General features: G+C 36.5%; 1 protein-coding gene across 1 annotated transcript in view; it reads left to right on the top strand.

The window, feature by feature from the left end:
- The first annotated feature begins 85 nt into the window (after positions 1-85).
- The window catches only part of LOC137490991 (uncharacterized), a 41,000-nt gene continuing 23,455 nt past the window's right edge, over positions 86-17,630 (top strand). The window contains exons 1-3 of the mRNA XM_087249421.2: positions 86-135; positions 557-705; positions 7,653-11,838. Coding sequence (XP_087105547.1) covers positions 621-705; positions 7,653-8,416 — 849 coding nt within the window. The 5' untranslated portion in view covers positions 86-135; positions 557-620 and the 3' untranslated portion in view covers positions 8,417-11,838. The remainder of the gene's footprint in view (positions 136-556; positions 706-7,652; positions 11,839-17,630) is intronic.

Raw genomic sequence — 17,630 nt, 5'->3', positions numbered from 1 at the left:
GAGAGAGAAATATATCAATAAGTCATGACTGCAACAGTAAGTGGCAAAAAAGCTAAACGAAAAGACTTTTATTTTGGCGTGACATATGACATCATAAGGCTGCGCCTCTCTTGCACTGGATTCAACTAGAGAAAGGTTTGTGTTTAATAACCTTTACATAAATATAAAGCGATTAAGTAAAGTTTCAGGTTTTCATCCGATGCTAAATTATGTGCCTGCTTTTGACATTAATATTTTGACCCTTTATACAGTGAAGTACTATTTTACTCACAGTAATTAGAGCTATTGTTTGAATAAGTTTACAGAGATATGTGTAATAAGTGTTTTAATAAAGATTTAATTTATTAAATAGCTTAATGTCATTCCATTCTAAGTATACATCACTATATATAAGAAATAGTGTACTACTTTTAATCAGCTCATTTGTGGCTATTGTTTCTTGCTCAGACTTACCTGATTTATTTTTGTTAATTACTTTTATATAAAGAAACTGTTGAAGCAAGTGTTGAAGAGAAGTTATTTTGTTTCTGTTCATTGTTTTATTTATTTTAAACAGGATAAAGTGTCTAAACACAGAAAAAACTCCTGCTGAAGCGACTGATCTCCACACTATTGTTAAGATGGCGTTTATTAAAGAGGAGAGTGAAGATGTGAAGATTGAAGAAACATTCACAGTCAAACAGGAAGATCTGCAGGAACAAACAGGTTGGTTTTCATTCTCAAAGATCAGCCCAGTCGTTTGATCCTCATTCAGATATATTTTAATAATAAGAATACTAAGTTAAATCCATCTTGCAGCCCTGAGTGTGCTACCTAATTATCCTAAATGCACATAAGCACATAAGCATTGAAAGACAGAAATGAGTTTCTTTCTTGTTGCTTGTTCTCATGTCTTTTGTCATTATTTTATGTATTATTAGTCTCCCATTTTTCTCTACATTCTTTACGTTATTGCTTTTCTTGTTCTCCTACTGTTTGTTGTGTCCTTGAGCACTGGCGCTATATAAAAAAAAGTAAAAACATTCATTTATTTTCTTTTCGGCTTAGTTCCTTTATTAATCCGGGGTCGCCACAGCAGAATGGACTGCAAACTTATCCAGCACGTTTTACGCAGCAGATGCCCTTCCAGCCACAACCCATCACTGGGAAACATTCATGCACACTCATACACTACGGACAATTTAGCCTACCCAATTCACCTGTACCACATGTCTTTGGACTGTGGGGGAAACCCACGCGAATGCAAACTCCACACAGAAATGCCAATTGACCCAGCCGAGGCTCGAACCATCGACCTTCTTGCTGTGAGGCGACAGCACTACCTGCTGCACCATTGCGTTACCTTAAATAAAAACAATAAATTTAAAAAGGTTTAACTGAGCTGACGATATTTGACCTACAGTATTCTTATAGAAGATATCTGCTATAACAGTGATAGTGTTGGCTTAGTACTTTCCTTTTGCATATTTTAACTTCTTTATGGGTTTAAACTTTTTTTGTAGTTGTTTTCTCACTGATAGTGTCTGAGTTAGAACTACATTATTATAATAACTAATTACCAGGGCTATTGTTTTTAAACAGGGTTTCCGCTGGGTGTTAAATGTCTTAAATTCTAAAATCTAAAATTTAGGCCTTAAAAAAACTTAAAGGACATCGACTTCAAATATTTTTATAATATCAATATTTTCAAATATTTTTATGTTATTATTATTATTATTATTGATTTATTACTGTATTATTGAATATTTTATATTCTAATATTTTTTGATAGGACAAATAAAATCTTTTTCATCTGGGCCATTTGAAAAATTCATTAGTCTAAAATTTCATTCATAATGTTCTTAAAAATGTTTTAAAAAGTCTTAAATTTAACTTGGTAACACCTGTAGAAACTTTGGTTTAAACTTTGATATAAACTTTGGTTTAAATTATGAGTTAGTATTACATCATTATATATTATTATATAATAACTAATTACCAGGGCTATTGTGTTTAACCAGATTTCCACCTCTGAAAGGATCTAGTGCACTCAGACACTGCTCCAAACAAATCAACGCTGTTTTTCAGGATTCAGGAAGCACATTAAACTATACTTTCAATAAAATCCACGTTAGCCATTTTGGCATTTCCCTCGGTCTTCCTCCGGACTCTGGCACCTTAATTTCCAAATGACATGCAAAATTTGCTTTCAGTCCAGTGCTGCTTCTCTGTAGCCCAGGTCACGCGCTTCTGCCACTGTTTCAAGAGTGGCTTGACCTGGTGAATGCAGCACCTGTAGCCTATTTCCTGCACACGGCTGTACACAGTGGCCTTCTTCACAATCTTCCTCAGGGTCCGGTCACCTCTTCTCGTTGTGCAGCGATTTCTGCCACAATTTTTCCTTCCCACAGACTTCCCACTGAGGTGCCTTGATACAGCACTCTGGGAATAGCCTTTTCTTCAAAAATTTCTTTCTGTGTCTTACCCTCTTGCTTGAGGGTGTCAGTAATGGCCTTCTGGACAGCAGTCAGGTCGGCAGTCTTACCTATGATAGCGGTCTTGAGTAATGAACCAGGCTGGGAGTTTAAAAAGCCTCAGGAATGTTTTGCAGGTGTTTAGAGTTAATTAGTTGATTCAGATGATTAGGTTAATAGCTCTTTTAGAGAACCTTTTCATGATATGCTAATCTTTTGAGATAGGAATTTTGGGTTTTCATGAGCTGTATGTCAAAATCATCAATATTAAAACAATAAAAGGCCAAGAACAACTTCAGTTGTGTTTAATGAATCTAAAATATATAAAAGTCTAATGTTTATCAGTACATTACAGAAAATAAATAACTTTATCACAATATGCACATTTTTTGAAAAGGACTTGTATATTTAACTTTCTTGTTAATTAAATCCCATTTTGTTATTTAACCTATTTTTATGCAACAGTCAAGTTGCATGTTAATTTGCTATGAAGAAAAGGAATTTTTTTATTTTTTTTGTAGGCTAACTTAAATGAAATTGAGAATATAGATCTATATAATCACCTTGCAATTTTGAAATTATAGATTTTTTGCTTTGAGTATAGACTTTTTAATTCATAAGAGCAGTTAAATCCTTTATGAAGTTTGCTGTATAAAAATATAACATTTTGAAATATTAATAATTATCTGCCTATATATATATATATATATATATATATATATATATATATATATTAGGGTTGGGCATCTAAGCTATAATGCCGATCCGATACACATCTCGATACAAAGAATACGATCCGATATATTAGCGATACATTTGTGACATATTGCGATGCAACACGATACGATTCACACCAATATCACGATACGATGCGATATTTCAGCACTAACTAATTAGATCAAGTTTATGAGATGATGTGAAAGAGGATGCTGTGCCATTGAATGAGTTTGATTATTTATAAACCAAGCAAAACCAAGACTTTTTTACAAACTGGCTCTTCTCTCAGAGCCAGAGTGTCAGTTTACAGTAGAGGGACATTTTAGAACCTATAGCACATATTATTTAAGTATTTTCAAGATAAACAGAATGTATAAGTGCAATATATATTATAAATGCATATATTTGCACTCTTTCAACATAAAGGTTTACCATTGCACAACAACAATTGTGATTTAACTTTTCAACTATGAAAACAAGTTTTACAAAGATATATTTTGCCACTGATTATTCAAAACTTAAGGTCGTGAACTAGCAGTGTTATGCTGCTTTGAAACATCACTGTCACTGTAAACAACAGGCTAATAAAAATATAACAAACCAGCAATCTTCTTGCTGTGAGGTGGTCAAACTACCCACTGTGCCACCGTGACACCCAATTATTTTTATCATTATTATTAATAATATTATTATTATTATTAAATAAAAATTAACAGGAAGCGGTGTTTAAAACCTTCGTTCTCCGTGACACTAGGCTGAATATCTTTGCAGATGAACAATGCAATAGCATTCGTTATTGGCGTAGAGCGAGCAGAACTGTTGCGCATGGAAAAAAAACTTTCAATGCTTTTCTCACCACTTTTGGAGCTGGTTGAAGCAGTGCGAAAGCCGGGGATGCAGAAACACTGGAAGATGCTTTCACAACAACACCGTGGCGCCGCTTCAAGTGAGATATCAGATTAGTCATACTGCCCGCGTATTTTACAGATGCGCGGCACATTTTGCAAATTGCATCTGTCCTGTCATGTCGTCCATCCTTAAATCCATAATGTTGCCATACTTTAGATTTAAAACTCAGTGGGGAATAAAATGTTTGTTTTGCTTCTCGCGCTTTCTGAGGGCGCACCACTAGCTTCATCCGCACACCTGATACACTGAGTTGTAGTGTGTGCACATCCGCAAATCCGTTGCTGAGGCTTACTTTATGTAGGTCGATTAAATTATGCGCCAAAAACAGGTTGACAACACTTGTTAATAAATAAAAAATACATTCTATATTAAAAATATAAGCTGTATCTCGGAAAAATCGATGCATCTCGCAAAAACCGATGCATCTCGATTTGCTTCCAAAATTTCATTCATCCTCTGCTGCTCAACCGATGCACTTGCATCGTGCACGCGCATGACCGCGTATCGATACATATCGGTTAATCTTCCCATCCCTAATATATATATATATATATATATATATATATATATATATATATATATATATATATATATATATATATATATATCGGCCTTTAAGTCTAAAGAGTTATCGGTTATCGGTATCGGCCAAAAAATCCATATCAGTGCATCCCTAGTAATTATAAATATATACAAATAAAAATAGGCCATTTACAGCTTTCAAATCGGTGTCTTATCAATGTGACCAAAATAACTTTTATGATCAATTATGTAAGAAACGCTGAAAAATGGACTGACAGTTTCAATTTACTAGTATTTCTATGTTATGTGGCTTTGACACAATTTACATTGTAAAAGCAGTAGATAAATAAAGATGAATTTAATTGAATCTGCTTAAATGTGGACCAAACACACCATGATCTGATTTATTTTACATTTAATGTGCATCAAAAATACAGTGTTTGAAGCCAACGTTTCCAGTGTTTTTTCACTTTAAAGCTTTTAAAGGGAGTTTTTAAGACTTAAAGGTGCAAGTAGGTAGTGCTGTCGCCTCACAGCAAGAAGGTCGCTGGGTCGAACCTCGGCTGAGGTTGCTCCGGTTTCCCCCACAGTCCAAAGACAGGCGGTACAGGTGAAGTGGGTAGGCTAAATTGTCTATAGTGTATGAGTGTGTGTGTGTGTGTGTGTGTGTGTGTGTATGTGTGTGTGTGGATGTTTCCCAGAAATGGGTTGCGGCTGGAAGAGCATCCGCTGCATAAAAAGGTGCTGGATAAGTTGGCAATTCATTCCGCTGTGGCGACCCCGGATTAATAAAGGGACTAAGCAGACAAGAAAATTAATGAAGGTGCAGTAGGTCATTGTCTTCAGCAGTATTTTTTGTTGTGCTGGCTGAAAATCTCCTCACAGTCCAATAGTAATTATTACAGTAAATTATTTAAATGTGAAAAATAAAAAATGTTCATCCAATTAAATATTGTCGGGCTGACGTCTCGTAACATAAGTAAATATGTAGCTCAATAAAATAAGTAGCTCAATCTGTCTATCAGCAAATGCAGATTTGGTCTTTTGAGCATCTGTTTATGCATATCCGCCATTAATGCGTGCCCGCCAGCTAGGGCTGGGTGATTTTTTTGATTAATTCGAATAATTGAAAAAATTGTGTTTTTATTATTATTATTATTTATATATAAAAATATTTGATACATTATAATGGCATTAATTCTCTTTGGTTCACTCTCTGTATGAAGCAGGTGGCACACCAGAAGCGCCGTGAAGCACCACGCAGCACCATGCATTTTAGAATTCTGAACATAAGTTTCTTTACACACACCGGCTGCGCCTAGCCATGACTCAGGATGCAGTTCATATTACAGCCGCACCACAGAGTGCCATCTGATTAGTTTCATGTTAAATATGTGCGCATCTGTGTGTGATACTTTAAATTGTCATGTGCTGGTGTGCAACCTGCTTGACTGCCAGTCTGGGTTTCAATCATGGTAGTTACGGACTGAACACAGAGACTGGACAGCCTAACTTAACCCAATGCATGCAGTTGTGGGCAGTAAAATCCTACGTGACTTCACACTTTACTAAGTCACGTCTGTGTAGATTGTCAAGACATATTCCCTCATTAAGTCGATAAACTCGATCTCAACATGTATGAAGGACGTAAAATCCTGCCATGTGAAAAACCACGCCGGTCTTAGATCTTTTGGTTTGAACACGAGCAGAGATGAGCAGCTGACAGCTGTAGCAGTGAAAATGAAAGTACCCACTCCCATGATGTCATTTAGCGGACCTAGTTGAAAACCAGACAGATCAGGCCGCATAATACAGAGAGTGGTGCAAAGTGCATCAAATGATCGATATTTAAAAGGGGGGGAAAAGAAAAATAGATTAAATATATTATTTTATATTAGACACACATCTGGTACTTTTATTTGCTCCTGCTATACGTCCACAACTTCACACATTAGGGTAAATTAGGCTTTACAGTTTCCTTGTTCCTTTACTTCCACTGTATCTTTTTAAGAAAAAGGCATCAGCATTGCAATCTGTCATTCAATCAGAAGAAGACAAAGTCAAAACCGAGCTGACAGCCAATCTTTCCCAGGCTCAGCAAAACTTGCAAAAAATACAATGTTCCTAAACCAAATGGTTTTTCAAGTTACTTATAAAGAGAGTGTTACTTCAGTCATGTTGTTATGTTTTAAGTTGACTAGTTACACAATTAAAAAAAATTTAAATCGAAATCGTGAATCGGTCAAACTTTATAAAAAACCTAGATTTTTCTTTTTTTGCCAAATCGTCCAGCCCTACCGCCGCGCGTGCACGCAAGACAGTTACATTCTTGCCGAAATCAAATGCTGAATTGAAACTTTTTAAACTCCTGAATCAATATTGGAGTTACTTCTGCACGCTGGAGGAAGAACGACATTATTACTGAAGTAATTCCGTTAGAAGGTTAATGTTCTGTTTTAAAACTATTTTAGCTTGATGCAGAGCTGATGTAGAGTGTGTTGTTAATGGGTTTTATGCACAGACCTGTTGTTCAGCCACTGAAATCTCTCGGTGAAAGATTGATTTAACTATTTTCAGTTTGATAAGGTCCTTTTACAGCATTGATAATGTATTTAGTTTAACAACAACAAAAAAAAAACATCAGTAAATAGCACTATTCAGTCTGGATCTACTTTTATATACACATTAGGTCATTTTTGAACAATGACAGCCTGTGACGCGCTCCCTATACTATTTACCGTGCTAGTCTGAATATTCGCTCTGAAATGGCTTGTAATTGTGGCTTAGTAATAAGTGTGGCTTAGTAATAAGTAATAAATTCCTGCACGCCACCGGGCCAACCACTATGTACACTTCTAACTGGCGAATGACATGAGCTAGTGGGTTGTCTGCTGTCGTGTCGCAGTGGGCACGTTCGCAATTTCACGAGGCTTGACTTTGAAACAAAGTCCCTCCGCTGCCGTCCAAAGCTAATATGCTAACCGATTAGCATTTTGGCAGATCACCTACTGCACCTTTAATGAAAACTAATGTTTTATTTATTTATTTCAGACCTAATTGAAGAGAATGAGGGGAGTAAAGAGGGGGAACATCATGTCAAAATTGAGGAAAAAACTTTTTTACAGACTGATGGTATTTTGAAAAGGAGAGACAAGAATCGTTTCACCTGCACTCAGTGTGGGAAGAGTTTTGGAAGAAAAAACAATCTTAAGAGTCACATGAGGATCCACACTGGAGAGAAACCATTCACATGCACTCAATGTGGGAAGAGTTTCCGCCGCTCATCACAACTTGATCAACACATGAGGATCCACACTGGAGAGAAACCATTTACATGCACTCAGTGTGGGAAGAGTTTCCGCCGCTCATCACAACTTGATCAACACATGAGGATCCACACTGGAGAGAAACCATTTACATGCACTCAGTGTGGGAAGAGTTTCCGCCGCTCATCATCCCTTAATCAACATATGCGGATCCACACAGGAGAGAAACCATTCACTTGCGCTCAGTGTGGGAAAAGTTTCAGTAAGTCATCATACCTTAATCAACATATGAGGATCCACACGAAAGATAAACCATTCACATGCACTCAGTGTGGGAGGAGTTTCAGTCACTCATCATCCCTTAAACACCACATTAGGATCCACACTGGAGAGAAACCATTCACGTGCGCTCAGTGTGGGAAGAGTTTTAACAGTTCATCGCACCTTCATAAACACATGAGGATCCACACTGAAAACACATGCACTCAGTGTGGGAAGAGTTTCCGTCTATCATCATCCCTTAATTTACACATTATGATCCACACTTGAGAGAAACCATTTACTTGCACTTGAGCCGCGGTCACACTGGACTTTTCTCCCCATAGACTTCTATTCATACGCACGCGAATGCGTCAGACCGGAATTGCAAGTTCATGGATCAAGTTTTACAGTTCACTGTGTTGCAAAGTTTAAGCTTGGTGAACTCTGACCTGCTCTGATCGCATCACTTGACTGTGTAAGACCAAGCAAAGATCAAAACATGACCTCTCTGGACAGAAATGTAAAATATGGACCAATCGCTCACTTTTTTATGTCTAATCATCTTGTTTAATCCTGCCCTTTTTCGCAGCACCGTACAACAGAATTTTGCATGCTCAAACTCTAGTGTGACCGCAGTGTAAGAACGGTCTTTAACCACAGCGGTTTGAACTGTAGTTCTGCCGAGCTACTAAAAAGTGATCAGCATGATGGTAAAAAACTGTACATTTCTAGTCAAACCATTCTTCTGCAATCTCATACCAAAAACAGAAATAAGGGCAGTATTAATAGCTATAAATGTGGGAGAGCGTTGATATTATGTGATTGTATTGTATTGCTATATGGAACAATTAAGTGTTGATGTTAAATCAAAAGTAATTCACAAATACTTGAAAATGAGATGATTTAATGACAATAATTCTCTATGGTTACAACTGAATTAATAACAAAATACTGTATAAATTGATAAAATATGAAATAATAAAACATATGGTATAAATTGTACCCAGCTTAAATGTAAAATTAAAGTTATCAGAGGTAGATGGAGAGACACAGGGGGAGGGACAGAGAGACAAAGAGAGCAGGCCCAAAAGTCTGATTGCAGTAGAGTCAGAGAAGATAGACTCCAGAGGAGGAGAGGAGCAGAGCAGGAGAGAAGCAGGCCAGGAAAAGAGAGTGCAGGAAAAGAGACAGAGCTCGAGTTTACCACCTATTTTCTATCTTTCTTGACCATGTGACTAAAGTCATTCAAGACATTCAAACTGACCAATCAACATGTGACCACACCATAAAACCCTTGCTCAAACGCTTTTTTTGGATAAAAGCGTCTGCTTAATGACTAAATGTAAATGTAAAACCCCCAAAGTCCACACAACAGGCCCTGATCTTATCAGTATCTGCCTTTGTAGTCAGTATGGACCTTCTTGAGTCGAAAAGACATGTTTTGTCATATAAACAAATGCATATGATAATTTAGCCTCTTACAGCAGCTTCAGTGTGGGATGAGTTTCAGCAACTCCTCAGACCTTAATAAACACATGAAGACCCACACTGGAGAGAAACCATTCACATGCACTCAGTTTGGGAAGAGTTTCAACCGATCAGCAAACCCTAATGAACACATGAGATTCCACAGTGGTGTAAAAGAGTATATGTGCTTGAGTGTAAGGGTGTTCACACTTACACTTTTGTTTCGGAACCTGTCTCGCTTGCCCAGATAGGGCAATCTGATCTGATCAGTGTCTACACAGTTTTGGTAAATTGAGAACATTGCACTTCCTCTCAGCTCCCTTCACCACAACAGACAATCACATCAACTGCATTACTGCTGCCACTGCACTGATCCATCTTTTAATCTCACATTCCATTCCTCATGAAAAAAAAAAAAACGCAGATACTTGAACTCCATTTGGGGTAAGGATTTCTGACTTATGGCTCGTTTCCACTGACTGGTACAGTACGGTTCAGGTCCATATGGGCCACCTTCATCAGGCTTGCGTTTCCACTACCAAGGGTACCCTTTTGGTGGGTGTGGCGTATAACAGAAAGTGTCAGTCGATGTAATTTTCGCTCGAGAAAATGTCTACAATAAAGCTGTATAGGTCGCTCACATATCATATGAAAAGCACTTCTCACGACACAGAGGCTTTATACACAAATACTTCTGTATAAATGTTTTTTACTAACTTTTCTATTAACCGGATTAGATTATAACTGCAGATCAATGACAGTGCGAAATAGCCTACTGTAGCGTCTGTAATTATATTAAATAAATAAATGAACATATATGAAGACATACAGACCCTTACATTCTCCGATTTGTTTCCAACTACAAAAGAACTACACAGCATACATTTAGTGCTTATTTATGTTCAAAAACAACACAAAATATAGCCTACAGTCAGTGAAAACCTCTCATCTGTGTCTGTAATCTTCAGCAGCACATGTAGCCTCTGTTAGAGTCATTCCATCATTCTGAGTTCATATTAGTCCAAATGGTGATAATAATAAAAGTTAAATATGTCGGTTTGTTCACGTTTGCTGAAAAAATAATGTGCTCCTTTTTTCAGCTTCTCCCATGTTTTTTTCCCGCACTTCACTTTTGCGTTTGTCAGTATCATGACAGGATCGAGTTTCAAAAGCATGTCAATAATCAAGCGCATGTTATTATCATCAGCTCGAAAAGTTTGTTATTTCAGATTTAGACGAACGGTGAGCGCAAGGAAGAAAGCGAAACTGCTCGTGCTTCAGACTGACTGAAGAGGCACAGGGTAAATCTACTCTTTTTTTTGGCATTATGGCTGTTCATCAAGACGACAACAAGGTTTGTTTGAGCCCGTGGCGACCATGGCTCATTATTATATTTATATATAATTCTGTAATCTCTCAAATGTGTATTATAAAGATGGCGGCTTTTTTTTTTTTTTTTTTTTGGCTTGTTGCGTAAGCGAATGGCATAACTCTGTAAACCAGTTGCATGTCTAGTTCCGCCTTTTGGTACCCTTTCTCGGGTTTGGTACCCTTTTGAAAGGGTGCTGAAAAAGTGGCCTTTTGACGGTGGAAACAGCCATAAAAGCGTACCAGACCGAACCGTACCACACAGTGAAAATGGCCCATTAGAGGTGCTGTTTCTTTCCCTGCCATGTCACACTCAGCAGCAAACCGTCCCACTGCATGCTGAAAGTCCATGTCCTGTGAAGAAAAAAGTACAACGTTATCAGTGCGCGAGATGTCTCAGACTGAAGGCGTAATAATATAATAAATGCTCAGGAAGCCCCAACCCTTTTATTAACTGGCTGTTGCAATGTACTCCTATGCAACCTAATGTGCTTATTGTTCCAGAGAAATTAATTGACTAAATTATCAAACTGTTTTAAATATTGTAAAGAAATAATTACAGGGATATACTAAAGTAGAGAAGTAACTTTAGGAAGGCAATTGATATAGAGTATAATAGTTTGTTATTTTGAGTACCTCCCAGGTAGGAGGTGACGTTCTCGCGACCTTGCAACGTCCCCTGAAAGCTCCCTAAAGGTAATGAAAGTCCAGAACCTTTACAGAACATTATGGATGTTCTTAAAATGTTCTCTTTTAGTCATAAAATAACGTTCCCAGTATGACTTTAGAAGAACGTTCTGTTTTGGTCATTCTATGGTCACATTATAACGTTACAAAGAGTACCTTTTTTAACATTAACAGAACGTTTTCACATGGTCCTCCTTTAGTCATATAATAACGTTTACAGTATGACATGAGGAGGGCGTTCTGTATAAAATGTGTAAAATTCAAAAGCAGACGTGTAAAACAAGTCTTCAATGTTCATCGTGCTCAAGAATCAGTTCAGAGAATATTTGGTCCCTCTCTAAATTGAGCAAAATTTACTCAGCAGCAGTTAAAGTTAATAAGACAATGATGGGGTTAATTAAGTGATGATTGAGCACTGATGATGAACACCTGCTGTTTGCTCATTGCGTACCTGATTGACTTTATTTCTGTCAGATGTTCACAAAAGTCCATGAGATTTATTGAGAATTAACGGTTTTAGTTCTTTACATTTTACAAAAAAAAAAAAAAAAAAGTTTTTTTCCCCCCTGATGTCACCATTGTGGAGAAAAGTAGTTGGTTTACTTTGACTCAATTTCTAATGTTAAGTTTTCTTTGCTTGTTAGTACAAGTATAATGAGAGCAAATGTGATCAAGTTGACTGATCCTGTATTGCATTTTACTCTTAACAAGAGTAACTGTATGAGAGATTATGTTTGACTTTGCAAGTTATGTTTAAATGATGGTTTATCACATAAGAAACAAAATTCAGTGTTTATCAGGAGAATGGACCTCAGCTGTGGTTTTATATTTATTGAAACACATTGAGCATCTGAATCAATTTAGAGACACAGACATCAATAATCAGCGTATCTATCTCAACTGTGGTTAGAGTTTTATTAATTTTTGGCTGCAGTGCATGGTAAGAGAATCATACAACATTCATCCATAGTTTCCAGCATGCACTGTAGGAAAAAAAAACTCACCATAGTTGAGAAGCATACTCTGATTCTTTATGTCTGTGTGTTTTAAGTGTTTCAGATGTTCAATGTGTTTTATGATCTGAAAAAAAGTATTAGTGAGTTCAGTTTTCTCAATACAGTGCTTCTCTTGTGATACAACGTTATTTAATTCTAATAGAGAAAAACCAATTTTATTGATTTGACCAGTGACTAAACCACCACAGAGTCAATTATCCAGAGCATAATTGCTCTCTTTATCAAATGTTTACCATTAAACACAATATGGTAAGCAAAGAGAAACTAACATTAGAAATCGAGTCAAGAGTCCAAGTAAAGTAACTACTGTTCTCCTCAATGGTGACAGCCTAAACGCAAGTTTTTTTTTTTTTTTATCGTTGTTGTAAAAAATTACTTCATTAATTCTTAATATTATCACTATATGTAATTTTGTAGAGTGTGGCCGAAGTAAGGCCAAACAGGTTGTTAATAAGTAAAGCTGCTGTTTGTGGAGCTGCTTAATGATGCTCTGCTGAGATTTTAAAAGATTTAATGTGTTTTATTTCATTTATTTTATGTACGGTTGTGACTGAAGGTAGATGTAGTTTTGTGTTTCTCTTCTCTGCTTATTAACAGCAGGTGTTCATCATCAGTGCTCAATCATCACTTAATTAAACCCATCATTGTCTTGTTAACTTTAACTCTGCTGCTGAGTAAATTTTGCTCAATTTAGAGAGGGACCAAATATTCTCTGAACTGAGTAAATTTTACTCTGATGATTTTAGGGTCTGGAAAAAGTCCGTTAGCGCCTTAACATAGGTAACGCTAGCATTAGGCTAACGTACTGAGCTTTTGTTTATAAAAGTTTAAGCTTTTAATGACAATATTTTTTGTCAACGTTTAATAGGAGGTAGTGTAGTATATAGCCTAAAATATCCACTGTACTGTCAAAAACGAATTAAAACCCCTTGTGGAAAAAAAAGCTTAAACCAGTCAACCAGTTTAGAAGGTTTTAAGCAGTTTTTTTTTTTTTTCAGCAGGAACATTAGTACATACTTTCACATTCTGAGAACGTTCTGAATGTTCTGTAAAGGTCCCCCAAATAAAGTCCCCTACATCTTTAAAGAACTCAACATCGTGACTTTCTCCTAACGTTCTGGTAATGTTACTAAACAACGTCCTTAACACCGCTGGGGACATTATGAGAATGTTCTGAGAACGTCACAATTTCCAAAAAAAGTATGATCCCCTAAACATTCTGAGAACGTTCTGAATGTTCTGTAAAGGCCCCCCCAATAATGTCCACCAAACCTTTAAAGAACTCAACATTGTGACATTCTCAGAACGTCCTTAACACAGACGGGGACGTTCTAAGAACATTCTGGGAACGTAAAATTTCTAGCTAGGTTACACTTATTTATTTGTACCCAGTGCCAGCTTTTACCTCTAGTGTTTCTCTCAACCTATAAAACCTTAAACAGATGTAATGTATTTTATTTGTGGTCCTTAGCTGTGGGTGGTGTTTTATGATTTTTTTTTTTTTTACTGCAGCCACTTTAAAAATGTGTATTTTGTAAACAGAATTGTATTTTGGAGACTGTGTTGGTTGAAACATAGTTTAGTAAATAAGTTAGTTATTATCTGTCTTTCTGAAGATGGTAACACTTTACAATAAGGTTGTATTAGTAAGTGTTAGTTAATGTATTTACCAACATGAACAAAGACAATACATTTAAAACATATTTCATATAAAGAAAATACAGTTTATGTATTTTTGCGAGTGCATGAATGTGTTGTTTGCAACCAGTTTTTACTGTGCAAAATGTTCACCACATTCATTCGGGATTCGGGAGACATTCATGCTGAATGCATCTCTGCACTTGAAACGAGTAGGGAGTAACTGCAGCCTGGAGAAATGGGCGTGGCAAAAGGTTTTTCATTGGTCGAAAGTTTTTTCTGGTAGGGGCGTGGCAAAAATGTTTTTCATTGGTCAAAGGTTTTATTTCCGGTCAAATGCGTTGGCCAATTAGAATAATATATTACTTAAGCTGCTTGTTTGGATCATTCTACTTTATGCTACTGGTGTTAAAAATAAAGAATGAATTAAATGTAATCACAAGATTCATTAAAATAGTTGGTAAATCAGCATTCTTAAGGATACATATGCTTAAATATCAATAGACAAATTATATGTTTTGGTTCTTTTTACTAGCTATTTATAAATGAACTACTTAGAAAAGCGTTTTATTCAATACCATTTTAAACTGTGACCCAGTGTCACTGAAATTATTGCCTAAAATAATTTAAATTAAAAACATTTTGAAAATACATTTTATGCCAGGTAAATATATATTGTTTAAATATCACAGATTTATAACAAAGTTAACTCATTAATAAACTTATGTTAAGTGATATTAATCAGTTTAATTAGAACACAGACACAAGTTCATTAAACATTTCAGTTTAATTATCAAAAAACAAATAAAACAATCTCTTAAAAAACATGCCTTCCACTGACTAAAAATCCATACATACCTCAGTTCATGACAATCCATTAAGTACAAATCCATCCATTCATCGTGTAGTAGCAGTACATAGAGCAGAAGCCATTAAACTCTTGTCTGAATGCTCTGTACATCCCTTTTCCTCCCATTGCCACAGTATCCAATGGTGTTTATGTAGGGCCAACCACAGGATTTACATCTGGAGAGCTTGAACTCCACTCTATATTTGACCAAGTAACAGTGAGGAATGCTCCATCCCCGTCATCATAAACATCTAAAAGAACCTTTCAGAACAGGTCTGATTGTAGCTGAATTAAAGACGAAATACACACACACACACACACACACACACACACACACACACACACAACACAAAATAATAAATGACGGATGTAAAAATGAAAAAAAAAAAACTATTAAATAAATTGAATAAATTTAAACATACATCACTAAGACCTTCTCTGGGATCCATAGCTGAAGGGAAATGCATGTATACATATTTTGTAAATATAAAATAAAATGTGTATGTATATACACATACACACATATATTTGATAATTACAAACACAAGCTGATTGGAGGTTTTAAGCATTTAAGAGCCTTTATGACACTTGTGCTATTTAAGTCCCATCATTTAGGATGACACTAAAGCACAACTATGATGGAATGTAATAACTGGAAAAGTATAATGTGTAAATTAATTAGGTTGTAAGTTTGATTAAAGAGCCCATATTATACATGAAATAGGGTCATATCTTGGTTGTAAGGGTCTCCAACAACAGTTTAATATGCATGCAAGGTCAAAAAACACTTTCATGGTCTTATAATCTGCATTTATTTTTACCTAATTATCCCAGCGACTCCTGTATGAATCGTTCAGGGATTCATTTGTTCCCAAACCCCTCCTTAGCGCGAAGCTAATCTGCGCTGATTGGACCGATGACAGTCTGTTGCGATTGGTCGACTGCCTTCAGTCAGACAGTGAAATGCCAAACAGCTAATCAGCAATATAAAAGTAATCACAGTTCATACACGCTCGATAGTGTAAGGCGTGGATTTTAGCTGCCAGTGGGTCAATGTAAATACAGACTATGGACTTGAAAATACAGACAACTAACTATTTTATTGAACAAAAACTCCAAAAACAGTTGAGGAGATCTCCTAGCTTCTCACTCTGCTCTTTTCACAGACACACACACACATATTGCACACACTCACACACACACACACACACACATACGCACTTAACCCTGCTCCGGACGACAACGCGCGCGCACACACACACACACACACACACACACAAAAACACACACAAACACACACACCTCCGGACGACAGCGCGCGCACGCACACACAGACACACACACTAACGTCTCCGTTAACGCAGCACGCGTCGCGTTTTTAACGTGACTTTGCACGCGATAAGAGAATATAGCCAGTTAACCTGATACAGTACACGCGGTTACAAGTAACAAATCACAACTAAATACATTTGCAAGCTAGAGTCAACGAGGCAACTTTAATCGCACGTACTTACACTTGAGAAATGGAGGAAGAAACCCATCCTGACGTCTATCAGTAAGTTACTGATCCTTCCTTTAACAAACGCTGATGAAGTATTCTTTGTAGCATGTAGCTTCCAGAAGTTTCCAGTAGTTTCCAACTGCTTGGCTATAATGCTGAGGTTTCATCTTTGGGTAGAGACTCAATATATCCATCTGCAGTGTGACTTCAATCGACCGGCATGTTTGTGTGTGTGTGTGTGTGTTTGTGGGTGTGTGTGTGTGTGTGTGTGTGTCTCGGTTTCTGCGTCAGAGGGCGGGGCCTCAGGTTTGAAATCTCCCGGGTTTGCGCGTGCACGTGAATAACTTGGTTTCGTTCGTACGTCATGGCGAAACACCTAATGAATCCGTATCAAGGCGACTCGTTTGAAGCACTATGAGTCGACTCTTTTTTAGATGAATCAACCGTTTTTAACACTGTACACTAACAGATTTAAGCCTTAGCTGGATACTCCACTTCACTTAGAGCTGTGTTACACACTACATGGAGGGGAATTTTCAAAAACCCATAATATGGGCTCTTTAAATAATTAGCAAATTTGATTGCACTGCAATTTCAGTGTCTTTAAACTAAGAATAAAAAACAAGCCTACAAGTGCAGCAATCCACAATAAATGGTATTGTGCTGCCATCTAGTGGAAAAATTTACTTTAAAAAAGTGATTTCTGCTACATTGGTAGTTGTAAATTGAAAATCAGTGTTAGAGACATTTTAAATATTGTAATGCTCACATACAGTTATATATATATATATATATATATATATATATATATATATATATATATATATATATATATATAGTCAGATATCAATCCAATATAGCACCTTTGGGATGTGGTGGAACAGGAGATTCTGCAGAAACTTGCGTGATGCTATCATGTAAATATGGACCAAAATCTCTAAGAAATTTTCCAGTACCTTGTTGAATCTATGCCAC

The sequence above is a fragment of the Danio rerio genome, chromosome 4 (genome assembly GCF_052040795.2).
Source record: "Danio rerio strain M-AB ecotype USA chromosome 4, GRCz13ab, whole genome shotgun sequence".
NCBI classification, from domain to species: Eukaryota; Metazoa; Chordata; class Actinopteri; order Cypriniformes; family Danionidae; genus Danio; species Danio rerio.
This window is presented reverse-complemented; position numbering and strand designations above follow the sequence as displayed.